Raw genomic sequence first — 24,556 nt, forward strand, 5'->3', positions numbered from 1 at the left:
ATATGTAGATGTGTTCTTCTGGCTCCTACTCATCGCATATAACTGATCAGGCACCACCTGAATTCAGATACATTGAAAAAAAAAAAATCCTGCTCTTCCTGTTGTTAAACCTACTGGCCCAAAGCTTCTGCAGATTAGAGCCCAGCTCTGTTACTGCAGTCAACCATGTCATACAATCCTGCATGTAAACACATTGCACTGTTTCTAGAACTAGACAGGTCACTGCCCACTCCTTCCCAGTCCAAAACCTTGCACATCTGAAAGAGCAGCCTCAGTACCTCCAGACAGCAGGGGCTGATGGCGAAAGGTGGAGGCTGACACCGAGTATGGACATGCCACGGTAGATAAGAACTTCTGCAAGTCATGACTGAGAATATCAAACTGCATCCAGCCACCACAAATAAGGTAATTTATGCAGTTTCTAGATGAACAGTTTTGTTCTCACCTTATTCTTTACAATATTCCTATTCAGGGTCACTATTCTCTGGGACAGCTGACGGTGGCAGATAACCTACCTGAACTAAGGGCAAAATGGTAATTTTTCTTTTTCGTGTCTGATGACTTGATTGTAGTTACAGAAGTTTCTTTTTTTGGCTAATTAAATACAGATTTATAATTGATAACAGATGTGTCAAAAGGCCTGTTACGATAAGCCGTTTTAAGAGCAACAGAGACAAGACAGTAACTCGTAAATGTGATTGTATTAAGAGAAACTTTATGAGAAAGGGTCTGCCAACACTCAAGCTTGTCCAAGCCCTTTGTAGTCCAAACAACCAGACCTTCCTTTCACATAAGAGCAGCAATGGCAAAACTATCAGACCATATTGACTAGTAAGCTGAGGCAAGACTAGGTAGTCCTGCTTTCCAAGTCATGTAAGCAGACCAAGTGCCCTCAGCTGCTCCTCATATGGCTCCCCCTCAAGGCCCTTCACCATCTTTGTTGCTCCCCCTTTGGACATCCTCTGATCTCTCATCAGGGCCTCTCTGCCTTCGAGGGAGTCAACAGCTCCTCCCAGTTTAGATCTTCAGCAAACTCAGCACACCTTTGAGTCCTGCATACAAGTCATTTATGAAGGTGTTGAAGAGAACTGGCCCTAAAACGGAGCTCCACTAGTGACTGGTCCCCAGCCTGATGTAACAGAAGGTTTCTGCTGTACAATTTTTTAATGTGTGTGTGTGTAGTTCAAGGTAGTCTAAAACCTGGTCACACACATGTAAGAATTCGGATTATTACTAAAATAAATAGAAGCATGCCACATACAAAAGTGTTATTTTTATTTTCCTTATGAAAAGCTGTGGATTTTCCCAATAAGCAGGTTCACGTTTTCAGACAGATCTGATGATGATGTCTCCTCAAAAGGAATGCATCCAAAGAATGCAATTAAAATATATTCAAAAGCCATAGGATTGGGGTATTTTCTATGACCGTAAAACCAAACTTTTCTGCTGTATACAGTCCCATTTAATTCTTCCATTTTTTCCTTTTCATTGCTTTCCATTCACCTTCCTGTGTAGCAAGGCTACCAAGAAGCTGTTTCACTTTTCTTTTTCTGGCTGAATCTCTGTAAAGCAAACAACAAATAAAAAAAATTCAGAAAGTTTGTATTAGGGAAAATAAGTTAATACACTAAGAGAATAACTATTAATTCATAAAAAACCCCACAACTATTAAATTTCACCAACACGTATTTTAAATAAAAACATTATGCATCTCAAACTAGAAAAATGAAACTGCAAAGTTGAAAACCCTGCAAATGATCTCTATTGAAAAGATTTGGTTTTCCTCAAATTGTCCCATTTTATTTAGGTTTAGTATGGCTGATCATTAATGTCAGCCTTGGCATGCAGCAAAGAAATGAACACACAGCAGAATAGCCCCCAAACTGGTGCTGAAACAACGGCTACATTACCTCTCCATGATTTCTGAAAGTTGCATTCTGGCCAGAAATTGGTTATCCTTCCGAATCTCACGAATGGCTCCTTTAAGTTCACGTTTATGCCTCTGAATCAACTGCTTTCTTTCTTGCTCCTTCTTGCTGCTTGCCTGCTTTCTTCCAAACTCTAACCTGGAATGAGAATGTATGTGTGAGCATAGAACACCTTAACAAACACAACTTATTCATGTTAATAAGGAGTAAGTTTCTGTATCAATACTACCTCAGTATTTTAATTCCTGCATGTTACATAATTAACTTGCAAAATAAGGAGCCACCCAACGAACATACTGGAAAAACACTTGCCAGGCCTTCTAACTGCACATCATCATCATGCCAACAACCAGCAGACAACTTTTACACTTCAACCCCCCATATACGATCTGCTCTTTGAACAGACTGAAAAAGCTAGAGCAGGAAAATAAAAGATGTCTGGAGAAAGATGGAATCTCCCAGTGTATTTTAAATCTTTGCAGATGTTGTCTGTAAATGCATTTTACAGAAGAAGTCTGATCAGTTACTTGGGGATAAATGTGTATGTCCTCTTCAATTACTAGAGTAAATAAAGCAGACAATTTGTGCCCCTGTAGATAACCAACAAGGCTAAATAAATCAGCAGCCAATATGAAGCAAAATTCCTGAATTAGAGTACTGTTCTATTATCTACAAAACTAAACTGGTGTTATTAAAATCTAATTCCAAAACAGAACAGAAAAATGCACATGGTCATTGCAAGCACTGTACAAAAAGGGGGGAAAAAACCCAACGTTTTCTGTCACTGCTACTTTTGGAAGGTGGAAAGCTGCTTGGCTGGGGGAACAAAAGGAGTAGAGCAAGTAAAGGAACACTTCATCTGACTGATGGTTATTTATCTGATGCAGAGTACAAGAATAGTCTGCCTTATATTTTGCACTAAGGTGCAGAAAATCCCTCAGTGCTTTCACCATCCATTCTTACCTTCGTATATTTCATATACCCATGAACTAATCACTCTTGTTCTGATTTGAGTGCTTGACAGAGCACTCTTTAAATTTGTTGATTTACAATCAATTATATGGGCAAGAGTTGATTTCCAGTCCTATTTTTGCCCACCGATAAAATTTGCATTTAAAATTCCTCTTTCCTTTTTTTTTTCCCCCCTTCGTACCACCCAGGTAGCTGGCCTCTTGTGAATTATGCAGAAAATCTAGCAGAAAAACAGTTATCTGTTTTGTGTCCCGTTTCCAAATCCATTTTAGCTTGCCAAAATCTTAATGTTTAAATGCACTTCTCTGCATCCAGTGTTCTTTACTTACACTTTCACAATTTTAGGTGTATACTGTTTCAATGGTACTGGCTTCTTTTTCTCACATATCAGTGGGGTATAGTGTTTTACTTTGGTCTCCAGCTCTTTCAGAGCACTGTGATACCACTCCTGAAAATGCAAAACAAATTACAATTTTAAAACATATCTAAGACACTGTAAGTCACAAGCTATCGTAGACTGAATCAACAGTAATGTTCTCCTCATATATTCTTTTTCTGGGTAAAGTCACTGCTATTCAGCATGACATTGCTAACATTGACATGCTGTAATCCAGGCTGGATAGGTTTTAAAAGCTTTTGGAAGTCTATTAAGATGGTATCATGGACTATAAGAAAGGTCTGCAGGTAGTTTCACCTAACAGAGGAAGAAACAAGACTAAAGGCAGTTTAACTCAGACTCTGCCTTTCCGGGTAATTTTAAGAATGATTGTTCTTTTTTTTTTATTTTGATTGCAAAAATATAGGCCATTTAGCAACATTTATGCAAGAAAACACTGCTCTCTAAGGACATTTTATGATGCCTCTTTGAGCAGAAGAGAGTTTTGCTACATTCAGAAGAGACAGATTAAAAACTAGAACCTCACTGCTAGAAAATAAGCAACTGCCATGTTTTAAGTAAGGTAGCTGACCAGGCATATTTATGTTAGTTTTACTAAAATAGTTACAAATTTTACCTCACCAGTTTGGTACACCTATTTGTTGTACCAAAGTCTTACAGATTCATCACAAAAGTACAAGAGCAACCAGATGGCTAGACTATTCTTATAAATTATGTCACTCATGGAATGCTACATTATTACAAGCCAATTTCTACTCTCTTCAATAGACATGATACACAATGAAAAAATAGCTTTTCTAAACATTCTCTGCTATTCTTTGTTTTTTCCACAGAAACATCACTACTATTTTTGAAGAGCACAAAAAGCAAACTCCTGACTCTTGAAAAAATTTCACTGATGCTTACACTTGGTTTTTTGTTTGTTTAAACACAGATGACGATCATAGAATTTATTAATAAAACAAACATATCAATTATTTCATTCCTGAGGAGTACAGACCTGCATTTTTTCAGGATATTCATTCACTGGCACATGTTGTGTAAGGAGAATTCTGACAGGATGCATTATTTCATGGAATGATGGTAAAGACTCATAGAGAGCTGCGCATTTTTTAATAAGGTCAAAACACAGGGCTAGACATGATAACCTGTCAATGCACAAAAAAATTAACAATTTCACTTGCAAAAACTGTAATGGATTTTCAAATAAAAGGAACTGAATTAATTAAATTTGGGACTGTTAGCAAAATCTATTATTAAGACTGCTTGACAGAACCAGTGACAGCTAGAAATAGTTAATTCAGACCAAAAATATCACCCTTCTAAGCAAATACCCAAGAAATGTATCAGGAACAAACCTTTATGCCAGTGCACTACGCAAGACCAGTATGGTCTATTTGCCACTTATGAGGAGTAAGATTTTTTTATACTAGTTCTAACAGTGTTCTGGTAACGGTTCTGAAGTTCTAAAACTTTGTCCAAACAGAATTAGTAATTTTGGTTTTCAGTTTTCTTTTAGAACTTAACAAAAGGCTTACTCATCCCTGAAGTAAGTGATACCATAACATAAGCCCAGGGTGAAAAATGAGGCTGAATGTGGTTAATGAACATGTTTAATGGTGCTCTTTCCTAATTTCAGTGGTTTACTATTTATGTTATACTTCCTAACATAATGTTTGTATATACATACAATTGTTTGATTCTGAGGAGCTTGACAGTTCAAAGTACTGAGCACCTCCTCTGTCTCTACATCATCCTCATCAATTCACAGCTGTACCAAAACCAAATGGAAGGTCTGAGCACTCCAACAAGTGCTCTGCACAATGTTCTGGCAAAAGATTAGCATATTTTCTATGCTACAGAATAGTATCATAAAACCACAGCAGGACTATCCATTACTCCTATTTTTACTCCTCAAGAGCACTGTCACTGAGATTATCCAACAGATGATTTGGCATTTCTTATGTTCACAGCTCCTACGTACCTGATATGATTCATTTCTGTTTTGCTGGTTTCCTTTAATCTAGTCACAATACCCAATGGCAGATTTTGCTTCTGCCAACTTTCCAGATCCTCCTTATCACACACCAAAAGCAATTCTAAATTTTTCCCCACCGGTGTAAATGGGTGCACTACAGTATAGCCTAGAAAAACAAGAACAATCATTAAACAAGATCAATTCTAAGCATTCTTTCTGAAGAAAAACAAACAACTCATTTTACCTTTTTAATTATATAACCTTAAAAAATACTTTTATTAGTATTAAATTTGTCTAAAACAGTTGAAAACACTGGAGCATTGGTGCAATCGTAGGCCAGTGCTCTAGTCACAGAATCCAAAGGCAAGGACCAGGAAGTACTGCCCACTAGAAGATCAGGTTTGAGACTAAGGAACCTGAATGTGCTCAAATCCATGAGACCTGATTCATCCAAGGGATGAACTGAGGGAACTGGCAAGACGAAGCTGCTAAACCACTCCCCAACATATTTGAAAAGTTGTAGTAGACTGCTGAAGTTTCCAGTGACTGGGAAAAGGGAAAAACTGCCACCATTTTTAAGAAGGGAAAGAAGGGAGATCCAGGGAACTACAGGCTGGTCAGCCTCACCTCTGTGTCCAGCATTATCATGGAGCACATGTTCCTGGAAACCATGTTAAAACACATGCAAATGAAGAGGTGATTGGTGACAGCCAATATGGCTTCATTAAGGGCAAATTGTGCCTGACATATTTGGTGGCCTTCTATGACAGGATTACAGTGTTGGTGGATAAGGGAAGATGTCATCTACCTGGATCTGTACAAAGCATCTGTCCTATACAACATCCTTGTCTCTAGACTGGAGAGGCACAGATCTGACAGGTGTCAAACTCAGTGTGACTCAGTAGATAAGGGATTGCCAGTGGCATCCTGGGCTGCACCAAAAGCAGTGTGGGCAGCAGGGCAAGGGAGGGGACTCTCCCCCTCTAATTCGCTTTCCCAAGACCCCACCTGGAGGAGTGTGTTCAGCTCTGGGACCCCCAGCAAAAGGAGGACACGGACCTGCTCCAGGGAGTCCAGAAGAAGGCTAAGAAGATGACCAGAAGGCTGGACCACTTCCCATATGAGGACAGGCTGAGGGAGCCAGGGTTGTTTAGCCTGGAGAAGGCTCCGGGGAGACCTTCAGCAGCCTTCCAGCATTTAAACAGAGCCTACAGGAAAGATGGGGAGGAACTCTTTATCAGAAAGTGTAGTGATAAGATGAGGGGTAACAGTTTTAAACTGACAGAGGGTAGATTTAGATTAGATATAAGCAAGAAACTCTTGACTATGAGAGTGGTGAGGCACCAGAATAGGCTACCCAGAGAAGCTGTGGATGCCCCATCCCTGGGAGTGTTCAAGGCCAGTGTTCAAGGTTGGATGGGGCTTTGAGCAACCTGGTTTAGTAGAATGTGTCCCTGCCCTTGGCAGAGGGGGTAGAACTAGACGGTGCTTGAGGTCCTTTCCAATTCAAACCATTCTGTGATTCTGAGTCATTCTATATATGGGGAAAGTGAGGACAGATAGATTCACCTGCCCTGTGGAAAGAAGGATGCACAGTTAAACTGCCACTGAGGATGGAGCACTGGATATGCTTAAGAGGACAGGGTAGGCATAGGACTTTCCCATGGAGTTACAAGTAGATGGCTTTGACCAGAAAGTGGCCAAGAAACACACTGAGCTGGAGCAGGGAGAGCCCCCAGCTGCAGTTCATTACTGAGCCTCTCCTGTGGGCTCACAGCAGGGCCCCTCAGATACACACTGTAAACTCCTCTCCCACTCCAGCTAAGGAGGAACAGGAAAAGCATGGAACACAGAATATATACTGGAGCAGAGCATACAGAAAACACTAAAGGATCCCTATACTTCCAGTCATAAACTGATATGTGAAACTACTTATAGAGCAACACCAAAGAAGCATCTGAGGAATTTCATGGCTAAGGGACAAAATAATTTCCAGTCTCTGTGATGGACCTCGTTTTGTTTTTTTTCTTTGTTTTCCTTATGTCCTGCGAGCTTGCAGTGGAATTTACTTAAAAACTTTTTCAAACTAAATTAAGATTATTTACATGCTATAGAACTTGTACACGGCCAAAAGACAGCACATTTAAATAAAGGTTCTTAAGGTTTGAGACCCGAAGTTGTGAGAGATTACAACCCACACAGACTTACACAAGATCAGGAACCAAGATACGTAAGTTTTATTATCTGCTTTACTCATGAGAGGAATTAGCAATTCCATTAGCTAAGGCTATCAACAATGACAACTCCTTCCTGCTCCCTCCACCTCTTCTCTTTCAGGTAATAATTGAAGTTTTTTTAGTCCAAATCACACAATAACCTTTTATGAAACTGTATTACATATATTTTTTCATGTGACAAATTCATGGATCAAGCTCATAAAATTAAAACAGTAGGAGTTCTAATCTGCTGACTCTACTTACTGTTAAAATTGAACCCCAAGAATTTTTTTGGTGTGACAGTGTATCAACATTCCAGAGAAGTACATGTCGGCTCATTCTAAAACACTCTGTGATGATAGCTGAACCATCATAATTATCAGCAATACTTCCACCATGAATATTTAAAAACATGATTGGATACTTTAGGAACTTCAAAACATCAACATTGACTGGAAAGTTCTCAAAGACAACACTGTGCCTCTAATGTTTCTTGTACTGAGCTTTTCCTCACTGCTAGCAGAAACGCAAAATAAATTGCAGAGATATAAAGAACTATTTTTTAAAAGTAATAATTGATCATCAATTACCACTAAATATTTTTCAAGTTTCTTATCTGATTTTGCAGAATCATCTATTTAAACTGTACCAAAAACCTTTGTGGATCAAGTATTCCTAAAAGAGTACACAAAGGAGAAAAATACTTAAAGTACTACATAACCCACCCACTCCATAACCTCTTCCCACCTCCTTCTAAGAGTTCAGCTGTTGGCATTCTGAGAATCCAGGGCTTAGCTCTGATGTAGCCCAGCTGTGCAACCTTGGCTCACACTTCAGAAGAAACTGCTAAGTTGGGAGAAGCAGCTGGGGAAAAGTCTGTGGGGTACAGCCATACAAGAAAATAAAGGTGAAACTGCAGTGCTAAGCTTGTTGAGAAACGGGATCATGAGTAGCTCAAGAATTAAAAAGAAAAAAAAAAAGCCAGCATGGAAAGACATAAAAGTCCTGAAAGGAAAAGAAGGGAGCTGCAAAGACTACCACTACTACTGAAGATGTACTGGAATACTGACAGAAGCTGAACCTTCCTCACTACACTGTTAAAACTACCTAGAGAACAGACTCTCCATTATCAAGAGTGATGAGCATATTAATAGATAGTGTGTAGTCCATTAAATCCCAGATATCATGTGAGTTTGCCAAATAATTGAATTTTTTCAGTTGACAATATCATGCGTCTCTTCCCATGTGCTGTGACACTCACAGCGCCAGAGATACTAACACAGGAATTAGCTACTATGCTCTGACAAAGTTCCTCATAACTGAATTTGAACTTGTCATTGAACTTGTCAACAAAGAAGCCCCAGAACCAGAATAACTTTAAAGACAGAAACTAATCCAAAATAAAAAGTCAAAGAGAAAGACTGGCAAACATAAAAAATTTGCTACCATATGGATCACACTGAAAAAATCATTTTATTCTCTCTGCTGTCTGTGCAAGTTGCTAAATTTACACACTTCTGTTACTAATCCTGCTTGTGGGGATAGCTGCCCTCTGTTACACTGCAACAAAACCATGTCAAATAAATAACTTTGTGATATACTTCTCTCACTTATCTTGGTAACATGGCTGTTGGCTGAGGGAGGATGTCTGCAGCATTAGTTGCTGCCTCACTGTGAAGTTCCAGGGTACTCATCAGGAATCCATTAGGAACCGTAAATTTCCAAGTACAGTCCAATCACACAGTATTTAGAATGACAGTATTGCAAAAATACTGCACTGTGGCCAACATGACTTCATTTCCCTTAATAACTTCAGTTCTTTCCTTCCTGCCAACAACACTAGAGGATCTAGTTCGCAAGATGCCCAAGAATCAAGGTTGTGTTTGGCTAAACTAGCAGATGATTTTGGCCTTCTGTTCAAAAACAATGAAATCAGTGTGAAATATTTGTATTGGAATTTAAAAGATAAACCCTAATCCTAAAGTTTACTCTAAAATAAATACTCATTTACTCTAAACAAACTCACCCTGGGCCTGTTTTTTGGGTAGAGATATGTGAAGTACTCCAAGAAGGAAATTGATGAGTTCTGGTATAAATCTTCTGGAGAGAGATACATATTCCAGGAACAAACAGCATATAAATAACCCTTTAATAACATCTTCCAATGTTGTAATGCGACACTAAAAGAAATAAAAGCAGAAAATATTCCTAATTAAAAGTCTATATATCACAACTACAGGATCTCCCAGAAGAATGAAGTATTAACTATGTTGTAAACATTTGAAGTCTGTAATATTACTTTCTCTGATCTAAGATGAAAACCATACTGGCTTTCCCTCACCCTCACTCAAGAGTATATGCAGATCTAAGATGTTTGTCAGCACTGGTTTAGCCACTAGAAGGTGCTAAAACCACAAACAATAAGTTCTTTAGAAATGAACCAAGGAAACAGAAGGCTCAGAGTAACGTGGCAGCAATTGAACAATTAGCTCAAGAAACATATAAACAGGATATTAGGATAGAAAAATAAGGACATATTTTAGCTCAATGCACTGCATTAGGTACACTTTCGAGGAAAATCAATATTGCCAATTTTAAAGTAAATAATTTTTCTTAAGTATGAACAAATGCAACATATGAAAGAGAAACCACTAATGACTTCAGATTTCATTCACTCTATTCTATTAGTCCTATGTAATTCACCATAGAAGGGATACTCGTGTGACAGCTTGAAAAAATGAGTAGGCATGGTTTTGTGAGTTGGAGCGTACTCTGCAAGGGTATTTTCCTCTTCCCTTTTTCTTCCAATTACTACCTGTGACTATAACAAACACAAAGCTGCCTTTTCAGTACATTTCCACTATATATGTTAATGCTAATATATATAGTTGGAGTCCTGGGAAGAAATAAGAAAATGAAGTTATAGACTGAGATACAGCATCACAGACATACCTTAGTAAGGAGCTGACTCATGTAGATAAAAGCAGGTGTTACAACTGGATGCCAGAAGTCAGAAGTTGGAAACAGCAGAGATGTAATTTTCAAATAAATAAGCTGATGGCACATAAAAATAAGGCAAAATACAGTTAAGACATTAATCCCAGGATCTTACCTTTACATATATGTAACTTTGAATGAGTAACTGCCAGGTAGTAGTCATAAAAACTACAATATACATAATTTTGAGAAATCTGATATGCTATGTGACCTATTTATTGAAACAAAAGGGGTTATCTGTTACAGGATATCTATTATAGGTCTAACATTGCATTCATTGAGTGAGGCAGCTGAAAGAACAACTGAGAAGGAACTATGCCTCCCAACCCCATTTACACCACAAGAACACCTGACCCCCTTCAGCCCACCACAACCACATACTCTCACACCACAAACACAGGACCTGTGGCACCTGTGGCACCTGTGGCCACACAGGACCTGTGACACCTTTCAACTTGTCCTCACCACAGCCAGTGAAGTGACCAGGATCCTCAGGCACTGCCACACACCAACAAATAACAGTTGCAGCCAAAAGAACTGAACAGTGATTAGGTACACTGCTGAAGGAGACTTGCTAAATAAAGAGCTACAAGTGACCTGTCAAGACCATCCGGAAGTTAAACATCAGTTTGAAGGTAATTCTGATAATTATCTAAGTGGATATTTACATAGTAACCTAGAAGCAAGTAAAGTTTTATTGTTTCAGCTCTGTTTCTCTCTATGAAGCTTCTGCTGTAAACAAATACTCTCCTGAACTGTTTTGTTTACTATATGTCACATTCCAAATTTCAGCTTCACAGTAGGCACATGAAAGGTCAACTAAGATGACGGCTCTGTGGAACGTTCATTCAAACAAGTGCTTTGAGAATAGGAAGTGATATAATTTCACCGTAAAAGATAACAATGGCTTGCAACCTGGAAAGGTCCAGTGAAGGGAATGAAAGCCAGAAGTGTGACTGGTGTCATAAGGGTGACAGTGACAAATTAAAAATAGAAGTTAAAAGCTCTCTACAATACATTTCCTGCAAAATCCAAAACATCCTGAATAAAGACTCTTCAAAACATCTTCCAAGCTGTAAGAACCAAGCCTTCTAAGCAAATCCTTCAGTCTAGTTTCTTTCAAGAGTCTAATTATTCCATTAGGAAGCAGCAATTCATCAAGCTGAGAGACAGAAAAGTAGCTCCCTTTGAATTAGACTTATGGATTGTCTTTGAAGTTCTTGCTACCACTAAAAACCATTCGGTTTCCATATGCTCCATTCTTGAATTCCCTAACAGCCATTTACCTAGACATTGCAAAAGGAATCTGTTCATATTTAGCATGGCCAATGAAACTGGGATATTACTAATATTAGAAGGAAAGACCAATTCTTTCCAAGTCACTAATTTGGCCATTATCACATATAAAGTACTAAGAAATGTTGTGTTTTTATACCCATAATAATAGTTTCTTGGTGGGGTTTTTTGTTTGTTTTGTTTGTTTGGGGGTTTTTTGTTTTGTTTTTGGTTTTTTTAACCTAGGAGATACTGCACTTCTATGGAGCACTTTTTTCAAACATCTGCACTTAAAACAACTAGAGAAATCAGGACATAACTGATAAAATCACTTCTTCCTAACTACCCTATTAAGTTTCATCAGGAAAACAAAGAATGTTCTGCTATGAAACTGGAGTGGCAATTTTAAGATATTTTCCCCTTATTAATATCACAGATTCACACTTCTGTTCTGAAGAATGTGTGTGGGTTGTTTGTTTCTCAGGGGTGAGTATTTGTTGTTGTTGTGGGGATTTTTGTTACACCTTATCTCCAGAAAAGCAATTTAAAATATTGAGAAACCTAAAAAGTTGCAGATGCTAATAATTCGCTACATATTTTGAAATTCAAAATAAAATTTAATATCATCCTGCATTTATTAGAACTTCTGTACTAATGGAAAGAGATTATCCTGATAATATGCATTTGTTACCGTGTCTAAACCTGGGAATGTTGCACGGCCTTTGACTTCAATCACTTCTTCCATATCATGAGCAGCGTCTCGAAGGATAAACTTAACACTGTCACTGGCTGCCTCAGGAAACATCTGGCAAAGATTGTACAATGGCCTATTAACAAGAAATTTAAGTCATAATCAAGTTACACCATTGATGTTAATATGATGTTAATAAAAACCCGATTTTTAAGCACTTTATTATAGCAATAACAAATTCCCCGAGACAAATTATTCTTTTTTAGAAATAGCCACCCAATATGCAGATAATTATTATTGTAACACCTTAGTTACAGAGATATATATTTTTCATTGGGGTTTGTGAGATAATCTTTGAGTTGTTGGTTTGAGTTGTTCTAAATCTTAAATAAAAAATAATTAAAAACTTTAAAATATACTTCCAAATCTTTGCTATGGTTATAACACATCCTTCTGAATCTCCTAACTTTATATTTTACTGCACTGAGGTATGTTGGCTTATACTAAACAGCCCACTATTCAAAACACTCTTAGGCAACATTAAGCAACATGTAAGGTAGCAATGTGCTTAGCAAAATTATTACTGAAAACAAGACAAAAAATGCCAAAGTACGTTAGGTGAGCTGCTGGCCTAAGGCTAGTGCCTACAGGGACATGTAGTCTGGAATCTGCATCTCTTTTGTCAGAGTTCTTTCAGTATTTTCAGTTAAATATGTCTGTAGTGATATTAATAAATCCTAGTTCTAGAACACAACCAAAATGTATTTACCCTTTTGTACAAAGCCCCAGCATGTGGGACAGTATCAGTGGGTCAGTGCTCTGGCTGACCAGTGCAACAGAGCAACGAACGCTAACACTGCACATAACTGATTTTTAAAAACTTACTGACTTTAGCATAGAACAAAAATGCTGAGAACTACATAAAACAACTCCTTGAAAGAAAGCTGTCTATCCTGCAAAAATCAAGATAGGAATCACAAGTTAATTATGCTTGGAAGGGACCTCTGGAGATCATCGGATGCAACCCCTGCTCAAAGCACGGCCAACTTCAAAGGTGGCTCAGGTTGCTCACAGCTTTGTTGAGTTTTGTGTATCTTCACAGCTTCTCTGGGAAACTCATTTTAACATTCAGTACCTTTGCTGTGAACATTTTTTTCCTCGAATGTAATTGCAATTTCCCTTGTTGCAGCCCATGTCCATTGATTCTTATCCTTTGCCTATACCTCTGAGACAAACTTGGCTCTCTTGTCACAGACTAACTCCCTGTCAGGTATTTGAAGACAACAGTGCCAAATTGACAACTTCCTGCCAAGTGTTTAGTTGGAACTTTCCTATGAGTTTACTATAACACTCCTTAATTCCATTTTCATCTAGTTCCCCGAGTGAATTCACAGAATGAAAATCCATGGAAAAATCAGAGATTGCAAGGGAAACTGCACACTGTCATTGCAAATCTTAAAATCCTTTACCAGTAGTCTAAATAACTTAACATACAGAAGTTTCAGGCATATATGGTATTATTTATCCACTACCCATGAAAAGCATTTTGCAGATCAAAAAACACATTCTGAGGTTTCAAAAATATCTTGGTATAACTAACAGGTCAAGCAACATATGAAAAAAAGTTAAAACATTATAAAGGTGGAGAGTTACCAGCTGCTAACAAGCCTTACAGAGTATTTCAAAGAAACAACATTTATGCTTTACTCCAGGTAGCTTTTCTCTTTAAATCATAAAAGGGCAAAAATCTATAGGATTTAATACTTACAGGACCAGTTTGTCAATTGTCCTGAGCTCTGGGAAATCCAGAGTTGCCAACTCTCCAATATATTCCAAAAGGAAGCCGAACAATTTCTGCAAGAAGCATAATGTTAAAATTATTAGGGTTTTTTTTCACTGTACGTATTCTTACACAGCACAAAAGAACAGTAATACAGACTTAGAAAATGAAGAATAGTTTGTTGATTCTATTCCTACTCACAACATAGAAACATCTATGTTCTATATTACTTCCCAAACACTTATTAAAATTCACTCTGGAATTCAAAGTTAATTTTAAATAAAACAAAACCAAACCCCCATACTTCCAACTTGGCTTTGTTTCCCACTGCAAGGCTTGGATGATTGCATTTCTGAATTCTCTCCAGAATAATAAGCTGTTGTTCTATTGTTCTTCCAGCCAATAAAGACTTAAATGTCTCGTAGGACTCAGGAACTAAAAAATAAAAACAAAAAATGACCAGAAAAAAATCTCAAACTTTATATCTGTAATCGAGTGAATGTGTAACAAAATTTCCAATTTGAAAATACTGTTGTTCAGAAAAAAAAGATACCATACAAGTTTTAAATAATCACCTTTTAAACAGTAATAATCTATCAGCATATATGTAGTATTATATCTATGAACAGAAGTCAGAAAATAAAACCCTGGCATATTTAGTTTCTTGCAAAAGTCCACAACCTAACTGGTTGAGTTAATAACTTTTGATTTATTAGAATAACTTTTGAGTTATTTTAATGTGACTGCTTTCTGGTTAAAGCAAAACCTGAATGCAATTTAAAAGGCTTTGTGTAATAAGTCATCTTCTTTGATGGAAAAACACAAGCATTTAAGGAAGTTGTTTGAAAGGTTGTTTAATCTTGCAACAGATTAGAGAATCTACATTAGGACAATAGTTAGATCCATTATGTACTTAATATTAATGAATGTTTTGTGTATCACTTGAAACGTGCCTCCTCCTTCCTGCTAGGCATAGACCCAAAACTAGTCAAACTTTGAGTGTCTCTAACAATACTGTGATGTTACATCACAGGGATTAAACCTGCCTCTTCAAGCATCTTCTGACAAAAATGTCAGTCTAAACACTTGGGAAAGTAAGCTTTTCTCATTGAAGTACAGATCATAGAATACTCTCTGGCTTCTCTTAAGCAGAACAGTAACACTTTGGATTGGATGTTCTGGTTGCCTTCAGAAAGGAGCCCGGATATTTTTATTTTTCTCTCCTGTGTTTATCTTTCAATTCTAAGGATGCTCAGAGGAGCAGAAACAGCTCTGGGATGAAACAGATCCAGTTCCTACTGCTCAAAGACTGACTAGGCCTGATCATCTAGAACAGCAGTTACTGGCTACTCTTGGAATAGTAGAGGACAACCACGAAGCAAACCTTTATGCATGAATGTAGATACTACAGGGCAGAGAAAGAGACTGGTTGTTATAAGTCCCTTGAAGACAACAGGTATCTCTGGATCAGTCCTTTGCTTACCAGCAAAAGTATAGGGCAGCTCTGATTTTGCAGCTTCCCTTTTTGGATCTAGTTCCTCCACAATCTGTGATTCATTTTCATTTGTCTTGCGTTTCTTCTCTTCTTTATTCCCTGCAGCTTCTTCTTCACTCTCAAGGTCAGAGTCAAGATCAGAGTGGCTATCTGCAGCATCATCCTCCTCATCTTCACTAGCAGATTCTTCCTCACTTTCTTCTTCATTCTCATTTTCTTCTTCCCCACCTTCCTCATCTTCTTCCTCCTCCTCTTTTTCTTCCTCCTCATTTTCAATATTAATTTTTCCATCCTATCAGTAGAGGAAACAGGTCAGTTAAAACACTGATAAAGTGATAGCACCTCACCAGAAGCATCATGCAAAGCTATCTCAAATATATGTGAACAGACCAAGCAGCGAATAGCAGCAGTGCCAGCCAAGAAGGGGTTTTAAGGAGAAAACATATCTGCAGATATAAGAATAGTAGGTATTTCCAAGGGGCTATAACAAACTGGAAGACTAGGAGGTAGTATATGAAGACTACAAGAATCAACACAAAAGAAAAAACTACTAACAGATAATATGAAAAAAAATTCAACATCCCTTACAGAAACATTCTTGATTAAAAAATATATTCCTTCTATGTGTTAAAATACCACATCAGATAATTTGTTCCCATCCTGATTTTATTAATCATCAGTTTAAACTCATATTCATAATTTGTATGCTCCCCTTTGAGGAAAACAGCAGTTCCCTTGCTACTTGTGTGGAAGAGGATCAGCATACACACACACATGTGCACCACAGTCAGGGTGACTCACACATCAGCTCTAAGGTTATGTTGCTCTGCCACCTTAATCAAAACTATTTCACAGGGGAAGGGTTCTTTCAGAAACTCACTCATCCTCAGGCTGAAATTTGGTGGAAGCTGTTACCAAATACAGTGGAAGTTCAAAAAATGAACAGAAGGGTTAAAGCCTCCTCTCAACGCAGTAAGCCAGCAGTGGAGAAGGCTACTGCAATAGCAGGAATATAGTCAGTAGAAACAACTATTTCCCTCTACTAGACACTTGTAAGACCACACAGAACACAGTCTCCAGTTTTGGGCCTTGAAATACAATAAAGATATCCACAAATGGCAGCAAGCTCAGCAGAAAGCCATCAAGATCACCAGGGCGCTGGGCACCTGCCCTATGAGGAGAGGCAGACCTGGGCTTGTTCTGCCTGGATATAAAGAGAAATCTTTTCACAGTAAGGACAGTCAGTGCACATCTCCTGTGCAGCCTCCGTTCTTGGAGATTTTCCAAGAACAGACTGGATTCTCAGTAAACTGGTGATTTCGTAGTTGACCCTGCTCTGAGCAGGAGGTTGGACTAAATGTCTCCACAGAGTTCACTTCTGAACTGCTTTTCCCATCTTCTTTATGGAACTCTGAAAATTCAGAAACGTTAAACCTTACCTTGTAAGACAGTAACCGTCTGTCATCTTTATCCAGGATAAAGCCATCGGCCAGATCATCAGCTGACACGTGGCTGGGTTTCTTTTTATCTGCCTGTTCATCTGTTCCACGCATCCGACGCAGTCTCTCTGCCTGTGTTTAACAAGAAATATTGCACAAAGATGTGAGCCTTCTACATCAATCCGGTAACTACACCAAAATGGAAGATCCCTCAATTACTACAGCTAAGAAAATCAAAGAAAGAAAACAGTTAACTGGGATTATTCAAAAAGTTGTTGAAAAAAACCAAACCAGCAACTTCAGAAATTACAGTAAAAAGTTGATGATACCTTATTTTTTTGTGGGGAGTGCAATCTGATAGGAGCACACAGTCAATTGGATTATCTTATTTGTAAGACTTTAAAACTGAGTTTACCTGAAGCGTTGTGTTCCCTCAATTTAAAATGTATCTGTTTTACTTATGGGACATTATTACTAGAAAATATACGCTTTTAAAGCATTTTGTGATTCTGCAGTGTTTGTCTGATTCCTGTATGTGTAACAAGCTTGTAGTAAACACAACCATATCCTAAGATTTTTGAGATACAGACTAAGGATCAAACAAGATACTGAGAACAGAAAAAAAAAAAAAAAATCATTCTCTCTGTTCTGCTATTAGATACTGGGCTGCTCTGAGGTAACCTGAAGGTACTGAAATCCCTGTGGTCCTACACATGTCCCTAGTACACCAAATCAAAAATTAAAAGAACCATTTAGCAAATTATTTAATCTTTCCATGAGACTCACAGCTCCATGCAATAGAAGTAGCATGCAACATTTCCCAAAAGAATCCTATTCCTCTGTAAAGCAAGGTTATTTGCATGGTACTGCTAAAAGACATTTGCAACACCAGAAGACAACAATAAAAGACTTGCCAGTGTATTAATTCAACTGCTGTGCAATACAATACTCCACTGACTTAGAAGCAGCTCTCAACTCTGAATAACTTAAAACATTTAAAGGCAAATCAAAGTAACATTACATTTTTATTGAAGAAAAACTGACTCATTTCATAAACCTCCATAGTCACATACTAAGCCTATGGGGCTTTTTGTTGTAATATCAGATTACAAACACAAACAGACAATTTCCTGAATTCACCCCCCTTGATGAATTGCAGTTTAGTACAGCCACTATCAACCTAAGGTCAAGCAATATAAGCAATCACTCCCAAAAGGCAGGCCCCAAAACAATCTCAGCCATAAATGGTTTACCTCGAGCTTCTGGAGCCGTGCCTGCTCCTCTTTTGCCAATTCTTCTTCTGTCTTCATCCTTTCTGAAGGCTTTGCTTTCATCTCAAATCCAAGTTCTCGAACAATCATATCGTATTCATCAGGCTAAAGAAATATTTATGTGATTGTTTATTATCCCAAGTTTCATTATTCTGCTTTGCAGCCAGCCCCCTGCCAGACTAACAGCTAAGAAATAAGACTGTCAAGATAAAAGGAAAAGACTGCTTCCAAAGCAAGCTGCAAGAACATTCAACTCAGTATTAAGACATGGAATGGAATGAACACTTGAACAGAAATTCTCCTGGAATTTCCCCCTCCCCTACTTGAGTCACCACTGAGAAACTTAAATATAGTATCTTGAATAAAAACTGGTTTACTTATTACTTGAAAAAGCTTTAAAATATTGATTATTACCAAAACACAAATAGAATAAATTAATAAAAGAGTAATTTGCATTTCACTTTATATTGTCAGACATGAGCTAAGCCTTTGCTATTTCAGTCACACAGAAGTCTAGCTTAAAGAACTTAAAAAGGGATGCTGATATTCAGTGAGTCTCAGCATGCTGCGAAATATCTTAAATACAAAAACCAACATACCAAAATATGAACTTTTGATCCAGTATCTTCTATTGTACTTTGAGATCACTTTTAATGTAAGATTGAACTAATTAACTAATCTTATAAAAACTGAATTCTACTGCAAAGGAATAAATGGGAATTCACAATGTTCTGCAAGATACTACAAAATTTCTACAAGAAAAAAACTCAACACAATACAATACCTATTCTTAGATTTAAAAAGTTATTTTCCTTAGTATAAAATAAAAATGATAGAAAAAGATACCTATTCAAAAGTAAAATATTTCCACTCCCTTCTTGTAGATAAAACTCAATTTACAACAAGGAAACGTCTGTTGTCAAGTATGAGTTGTTTTATCCAAAGAACACCCTGAAGACATTCAAATCAAGTCAGTGTTCTCAACAATTTTAATTCTTCAAGAAAACGTATTTATCATACAAATAAGCTGAAGTCAGTAGTGTTGTTCAGCCTGCAGCCTCTTTCAGACTTGACAACTAAACTTACCTTGGGTTTTTCTACTTCTTTGTCCTTTCTCTCTGACTTTGGGGGTTTGCGGGCCATAAGGGTTTGGATTTCCTTCCAGTCATTGTCAAGTTTTTCTGTGAGTTCTAATGCACTTTCTCTCCGAGTTTGCCTCTCTTGCTAGAAAAACAAAACAGAAACAAATGCAGCAGTTATGTTCAGATGGACATGACACAGCATTTACAGCACAAAACCAAAATGCTGTCTTTAGCAAATGAATAATTTTAGACATTTAACATTTATAAGGTGCAAACATTCTTTGTAGAAGAAGCAATATAGAGCTATGCTGAATGGTACAAGAGCTGCATACAGAAACCAAATTAGGTGTCAACAGAATGGGAGATTTGGGGATACAAAAGAATGGCAGATATTCAAGTCATATCCCAAAATGCCTACAAAGTCAGGCAGACTTTATTCAAGGAGCTCAGACTCTTCTCTTAGACAGCTTCCCCTTTGCTTTCTATGCCATTACTATTCTCTTCTGCAAACACAGGAATCATGACAGCTTCTTAATCATGCTCATTTGTACTTCAGGGCTAAAAACTCACCTTTTCTTGTTTAGATTTGGCTATCATCTCTTCTATGAGTTCTTTCCTAGATTTAGGTTTTTCCTCCTCTTCATCTTGCTGCCCACTTGACACTTTTTTACGAAGGAGGCCTCCACCCCCTCCAAAGTGAGCAGCAGTTAATTCAGCTGGGAAAAAAAAAGTAGAATGTGAATCCTTTTCAAATCCATACATGACTGCAGGAGAGCTGCTGCTGAGGCAGTATCTCCCTATTCTTGGAGAATGGGAGCAATTAGAACTATTGAACCAATCATGCATTATTCCCATCCCTACAGAATGGCTGTACCAAAAGAGATTGTATTAGACACATAATTTACACTAACAAACATTTTGTACGAAGTAGGGACATGTTTTTTTCCAATATTTATCTGGCAGTTAGGTTCAGAGGTGCAAGAAAGCAGCCAGAAAACTCACTCTTCAGACTCTGGCCCGAGAGTTCAAAATACAGGTACCTATTCATGCTGAGAAGCTCACAGAGTAAAGAAGCGCCAGGTAGGTATGTCCAACTTAACATCTGCTAAAATCCAGAGAGCTGGTCTGTGTGTGGTTAAGAAGTAATTAAATCTGGCTTAAACATTCCCACCAAGTACATAATGTTCTTCCTCACTGAGAGAGAGGACTGAACAAATGATGTACATTTACCAACAATAAAACCAGCAGTGGGACACCAGCTGGCACATCTTACCTGACAGTGTTCCTCTTTCTTCTGTGTCACTGTCACTATCGACAATGTCATTTAGCTTCTCAATTTCTGCCAAAGATTGGCCATAGTGAGTCAATTCTTCATCTTCGTTAAGGTTATAGATATTCTTCTTTCCATAATTTTGCTAAGAACAATAAAACACCCATTAAATATCAAAAGATTTTTAGCTCCCAGACAACAAATTAACACAACCTGTATTTTTAGTACTAGTTGAGGAGATTCTTATTCCAGTGTTTTGCTGGAACTCAAGACTGGAATAAGAGCACTACCAGACCAATACTTTCATTCAAATATATTAAACCTTAAGTGAGGGAGTATCATGTCTCTCTTATACTAATGTAGAAATGGACTGACTCAGAAAACCTAAGGAAGCTTAACTTCTATCTATATCTGTAACATCAGTTTCTAATTACTACATTTCAGGCCTAACGAAACAGACTTAAAGCTATACAAATTACCAGCAGGGTATGACATTACACTACTCAATTCTGGAGGCTGAGTATGATGAGGCAGAAAGGAGAGTACTATGCACACAATTCACTTTACAGAATGACAGCAAGTTACAGAGCTCTTCTACTCAGCAAATGAAATGGCTGCTGTTCTCCAGCTGTACTGGAATCTCAAAGTACACTTGACAGTTGCTGCCTTTTCCTAATTCAATTCACACATCATAGTAGTGAAAGCAGTTCAAGAACACCAAATAATCAATGAATCTGCTTATAACTGGCTTCCTTGAATTTCAGCGCTCAAAGAAATTTATCCTGCAAAAAGTTGTCTTACAAAACCAGAAAGATTTCATGAAAAAATTTCCCACAAAAAAATTCATTTTTCTTAAGTTCCAAACATATAAAAAATAAAGCATTGTGCTGCAAAATCCTCTGCTAAGGGGGTGCTCTCAAAAGTCAAGCATTCCTTGTGGTTTTGTGTTTGGTTTTGTTTTGCTTTGCTTTCTTTTCTTTAAACTCCTATAGTTTACCTGTCTTTCCAAAGCGAATCGTCTGATCATCTTTTCCTCTGGAGTGATATTGGTGTTATATTCACCAAAACGTTTATCTTTAAACACATTTGACTTTTCCCTTTCTTTATATTCTTTCAGTAATGTGTGGGTGCGCTAGAGGGAAAAAGACAAAAGGAGATAAAATTAAAAAAAAAAACAAAGAGAGTAACTACTTTCTAAGTCAAGGCAAAAATGGTTCCATGGTATCCTGTCAACATAACAAGCTTTATGTTGCCATCATATAATAATTTATCAGAATGCAATGAAAGAGAAGGAAAAATTAATGAGAAAAAAAGATGGGAAGTTCATGCAATATATTCAGTGTCACTAAGTTCTCTTATAAGCCGCCCATGTGAAAATAAAATATGTTACACTGTATCTTTATTTGATCACATATAAAAACTGTGCCTTTCTGCTAAAGAATTCTGATTCGCCTGAAGCTTAGGAAACAAAGAATATTATATTAAAGAAGGCAAAAAAGCCAGAAAAAGTCAGCTGAACTTTTTTTGGTCTTTTCATCTAAGACATAACAACCCCAAGTGGGTCCATATCTTCAGCTCTGTGCTTTGCTGTTGAGCACAGAGAGGTCAGGCATCAAGACAGTAAAAGAAAATTTATCACACCCACCCAAAGTGGTTACAATGCACTCTTATTTAAGGTACAAGTAAGGAGACAGGTTTACTTTTCAATGCCAGTGATCCAATTCACGACAAGCATCTGATTCACTTTACCAGGAAAGAAAACCCCCAACTCTTAAAATGTGAACTAAAACATTCATGAAGTTTTCTAAAATCTTGACAAATAGCATTGAAGACTGAAAGCTAATTTATAATTTTATGCTGAAAATACTATATAGTTTCTAAAAAAGAAAATGTTGGCTGTGTTTAGGTTGAAAAAATATCCATTTTTATTAAAAATACATTAAATGAATCCTAGGGAAAGTGCTGTTGCCATTCATATTGCCAGGACCTGGCAAAGTGCTGCACTGAAGGAAAAGGACCTGTTTCCTACATGAGGCCTCTGCAGCCTCACTGAGCATTTACAACTTTCAGATGTGGCTGTAAACGACACCAAAGCTCAGGTTTCATCTACTGTTGTACCAGTTCTACCTTGTCTCTACTTCTTGCACAAATATAATTATCGTGCAGCTTAAACACTGTGTATGTACTTTAATATGTACTTGGATATTGAAAAGCACTTTTGTTTATCAATTATCTGATTACCTCTCTTGCTGATTAAAAAGAAATCACTGAATACATCACCTCTCACATGCAAAATGACAAACTATCCATTTGCTTTTGCTGCACTTGTCCTTTCAGCAAGTGCTTTAAATCTGTTTGAAAACAGAATGTACGTAACATGTCAGAGAGAATCTCAGGGGCACATTTTCAAATTATACTTTTTTCAGCCTTAACTGAATCTACAGAGGTTTTCTTTGCTGGTTTGTTTGAAGGGACAGATCATTGAAAAATCCAGTGTTTCACCCAAGGATAAGGTAGGCTGCTGGAATCCCAGACGCAGAGTAGGACATGCTCTCCCTTACGCATTACAGATTTTAGACAGGTAGCTGGTGATGGCAGCAGAGAAAGACAAACAGACAATTTTAGAACAGTACAAAGCTGGAAGACAAAAGATTTACTCCTGTTAAGTTGTACGATCATTCTTATGAGAGCAGAGGACAGATCACTGCATGCTTCTACAACACGACTATTTAATCAGTGCGCAAAAGGTTACCCGCACTTGTTTCCAGGTCAGTGGTAGTTTCTTTGTATCCACACATTTCTCCCTGCATTCAGACCTTAGAGCCCACTCAAGCTTTCACCATTACACCAACACAGCACCATTATCAAGAAGTTTTAACATCCTATGATCACCAAAACCCACCAACGCATTGAACATTGACAGCACTCTGGTCCCATAATTGCTCGCCGACAACACGTGCCACTGTATTCTGGATCTGGGTAACTTGAAAAGAGAATCATTCCCACACAAGCCATAAGGAAGACTTGTACTCCTGAATCCTGTGGGTTGCACTGGTGGGAGCCATTCCCAGAGCTCCCCACCATCTCCCGAGCAGTGGGAGGTGACCAGACATTCCTGTGCACGACGAAGGTGGTCCCTTATGTCACCTGAGAAGGCTCCAGCCCCACATCCAGAGACGCTATCCTTTCTCCCTGTTTTGGATGTCCTCTTACCTTCTTGATGGCCTTGGACCGTGAGACACCAGGTAGCCCCACATCATTCTTGGTCTTCCTCCCCAAGATGTCAAACTTCTGCCTGTTGACCTTCACCTCGAAGGGGTTGCTCTTGACCACGGCCATCGCCGACTTCACGGGGCCCTTGGCTGTGGAGGGCCCCGACACCTTTCTCTTCCTCTTCGCCGCCTTCCCCATCTCTGCTCTGGCTGCCCGTGGCTGAGGGGAGGCAGCGGCTCAGCCCTCACAGAGCTCGGGGTCAGCGCTGGGGGGGGCGAACAGGGCGAGCAAAATGGCGCCAAAGGGGGGGCAAAACCTCCCGAATTGCCCCTCGGTCTGACAGCTGCCCTTCGGGACAGCTCTCTCAGCCCCCGTGAGAGCCGGAGGGGCGCAGAGCGGAGGAGGGAGCGGAGGGGAGGCAGGAGGAGAAGACAGAGGAGCGGTGGGAGCGGCGCGGTCCCCACTCTCCCCTCGGCAGTGCCAGGGAGCACCACATGCGCACCGGCAGCCCCACACCTCTCGCGAGATCTCCGCCAAACTACCGCGATAACT

The 24,556-nt window shown here is 38.4% G+C and overlaps 1 protein-coding gene across 1 annotated transcript; it reads right to left on the reverse strand.

Annotated features, from left to right (window-relative positions):
* Nucleotides 1–1,253: 1,253 nt before the first annotated feature.
* NOP14 (NOP14 nucleolar protein) lies at nucleotides 1,254–24,351 on the reverse strand. Its single transcript, XM_027686554.1, has 18 exons — nucleotides 24,005–24,351; nucleotides 21,789–21,923; nucleotides 20,795–20,936; nucleotides 20,092–20,237; nucleotides 19,526–19,663; nucleotides 18,422–18,544; nucleotides 17,169–17,300; nucleotides 15,718–16,021; nucleotides 14,539–14,669; nucleotides 14,223–14,308; nucleotides 12,455–12,590; nucleotides 10,444–10,545; nucleotides 9,518–9,671; nucleotides 5,282–5,441; nucleotides 4,298–4,445; nucleotides 3,230–3,348; nucleotides 1,911–2,066; nucleotides 1,254–1,562 (listed from the first exon to the last, which is right to left on the reverse strand). The coding sequence occupies exons 1-18, from the start codon at nucleotides 24,200–24,202 to the stop codon at nucleotides 1,463–1,465; spliced, it is 2,610 nt and encodes an 869-aa protein (XP_027542355.1). The 5' UTR covers nucleotides 24,203–24,351; the 3' UTR covers nucleotides 1,254–1,462.
* Between the last annotated feature and the right edge of the window lie 205 nt (nucleotides 24,352–24,556).

The sequence above is a fragment of the Neopelma chrysocephalum genome, unplaced genomic scaffold, assembly GCF_003984885.1.
Source record: "Neopelma chrysocephalum unplaced genomic scaffold, ASM398488v2 Primary Assembly neopelma1_71, whole genome shotgun sequence".
NCBI lineage: Eukaryota > Metazoa > Chordata > Aves > Passeriformes > Pipridae > Neopelma > Neopelma chrysocephalum.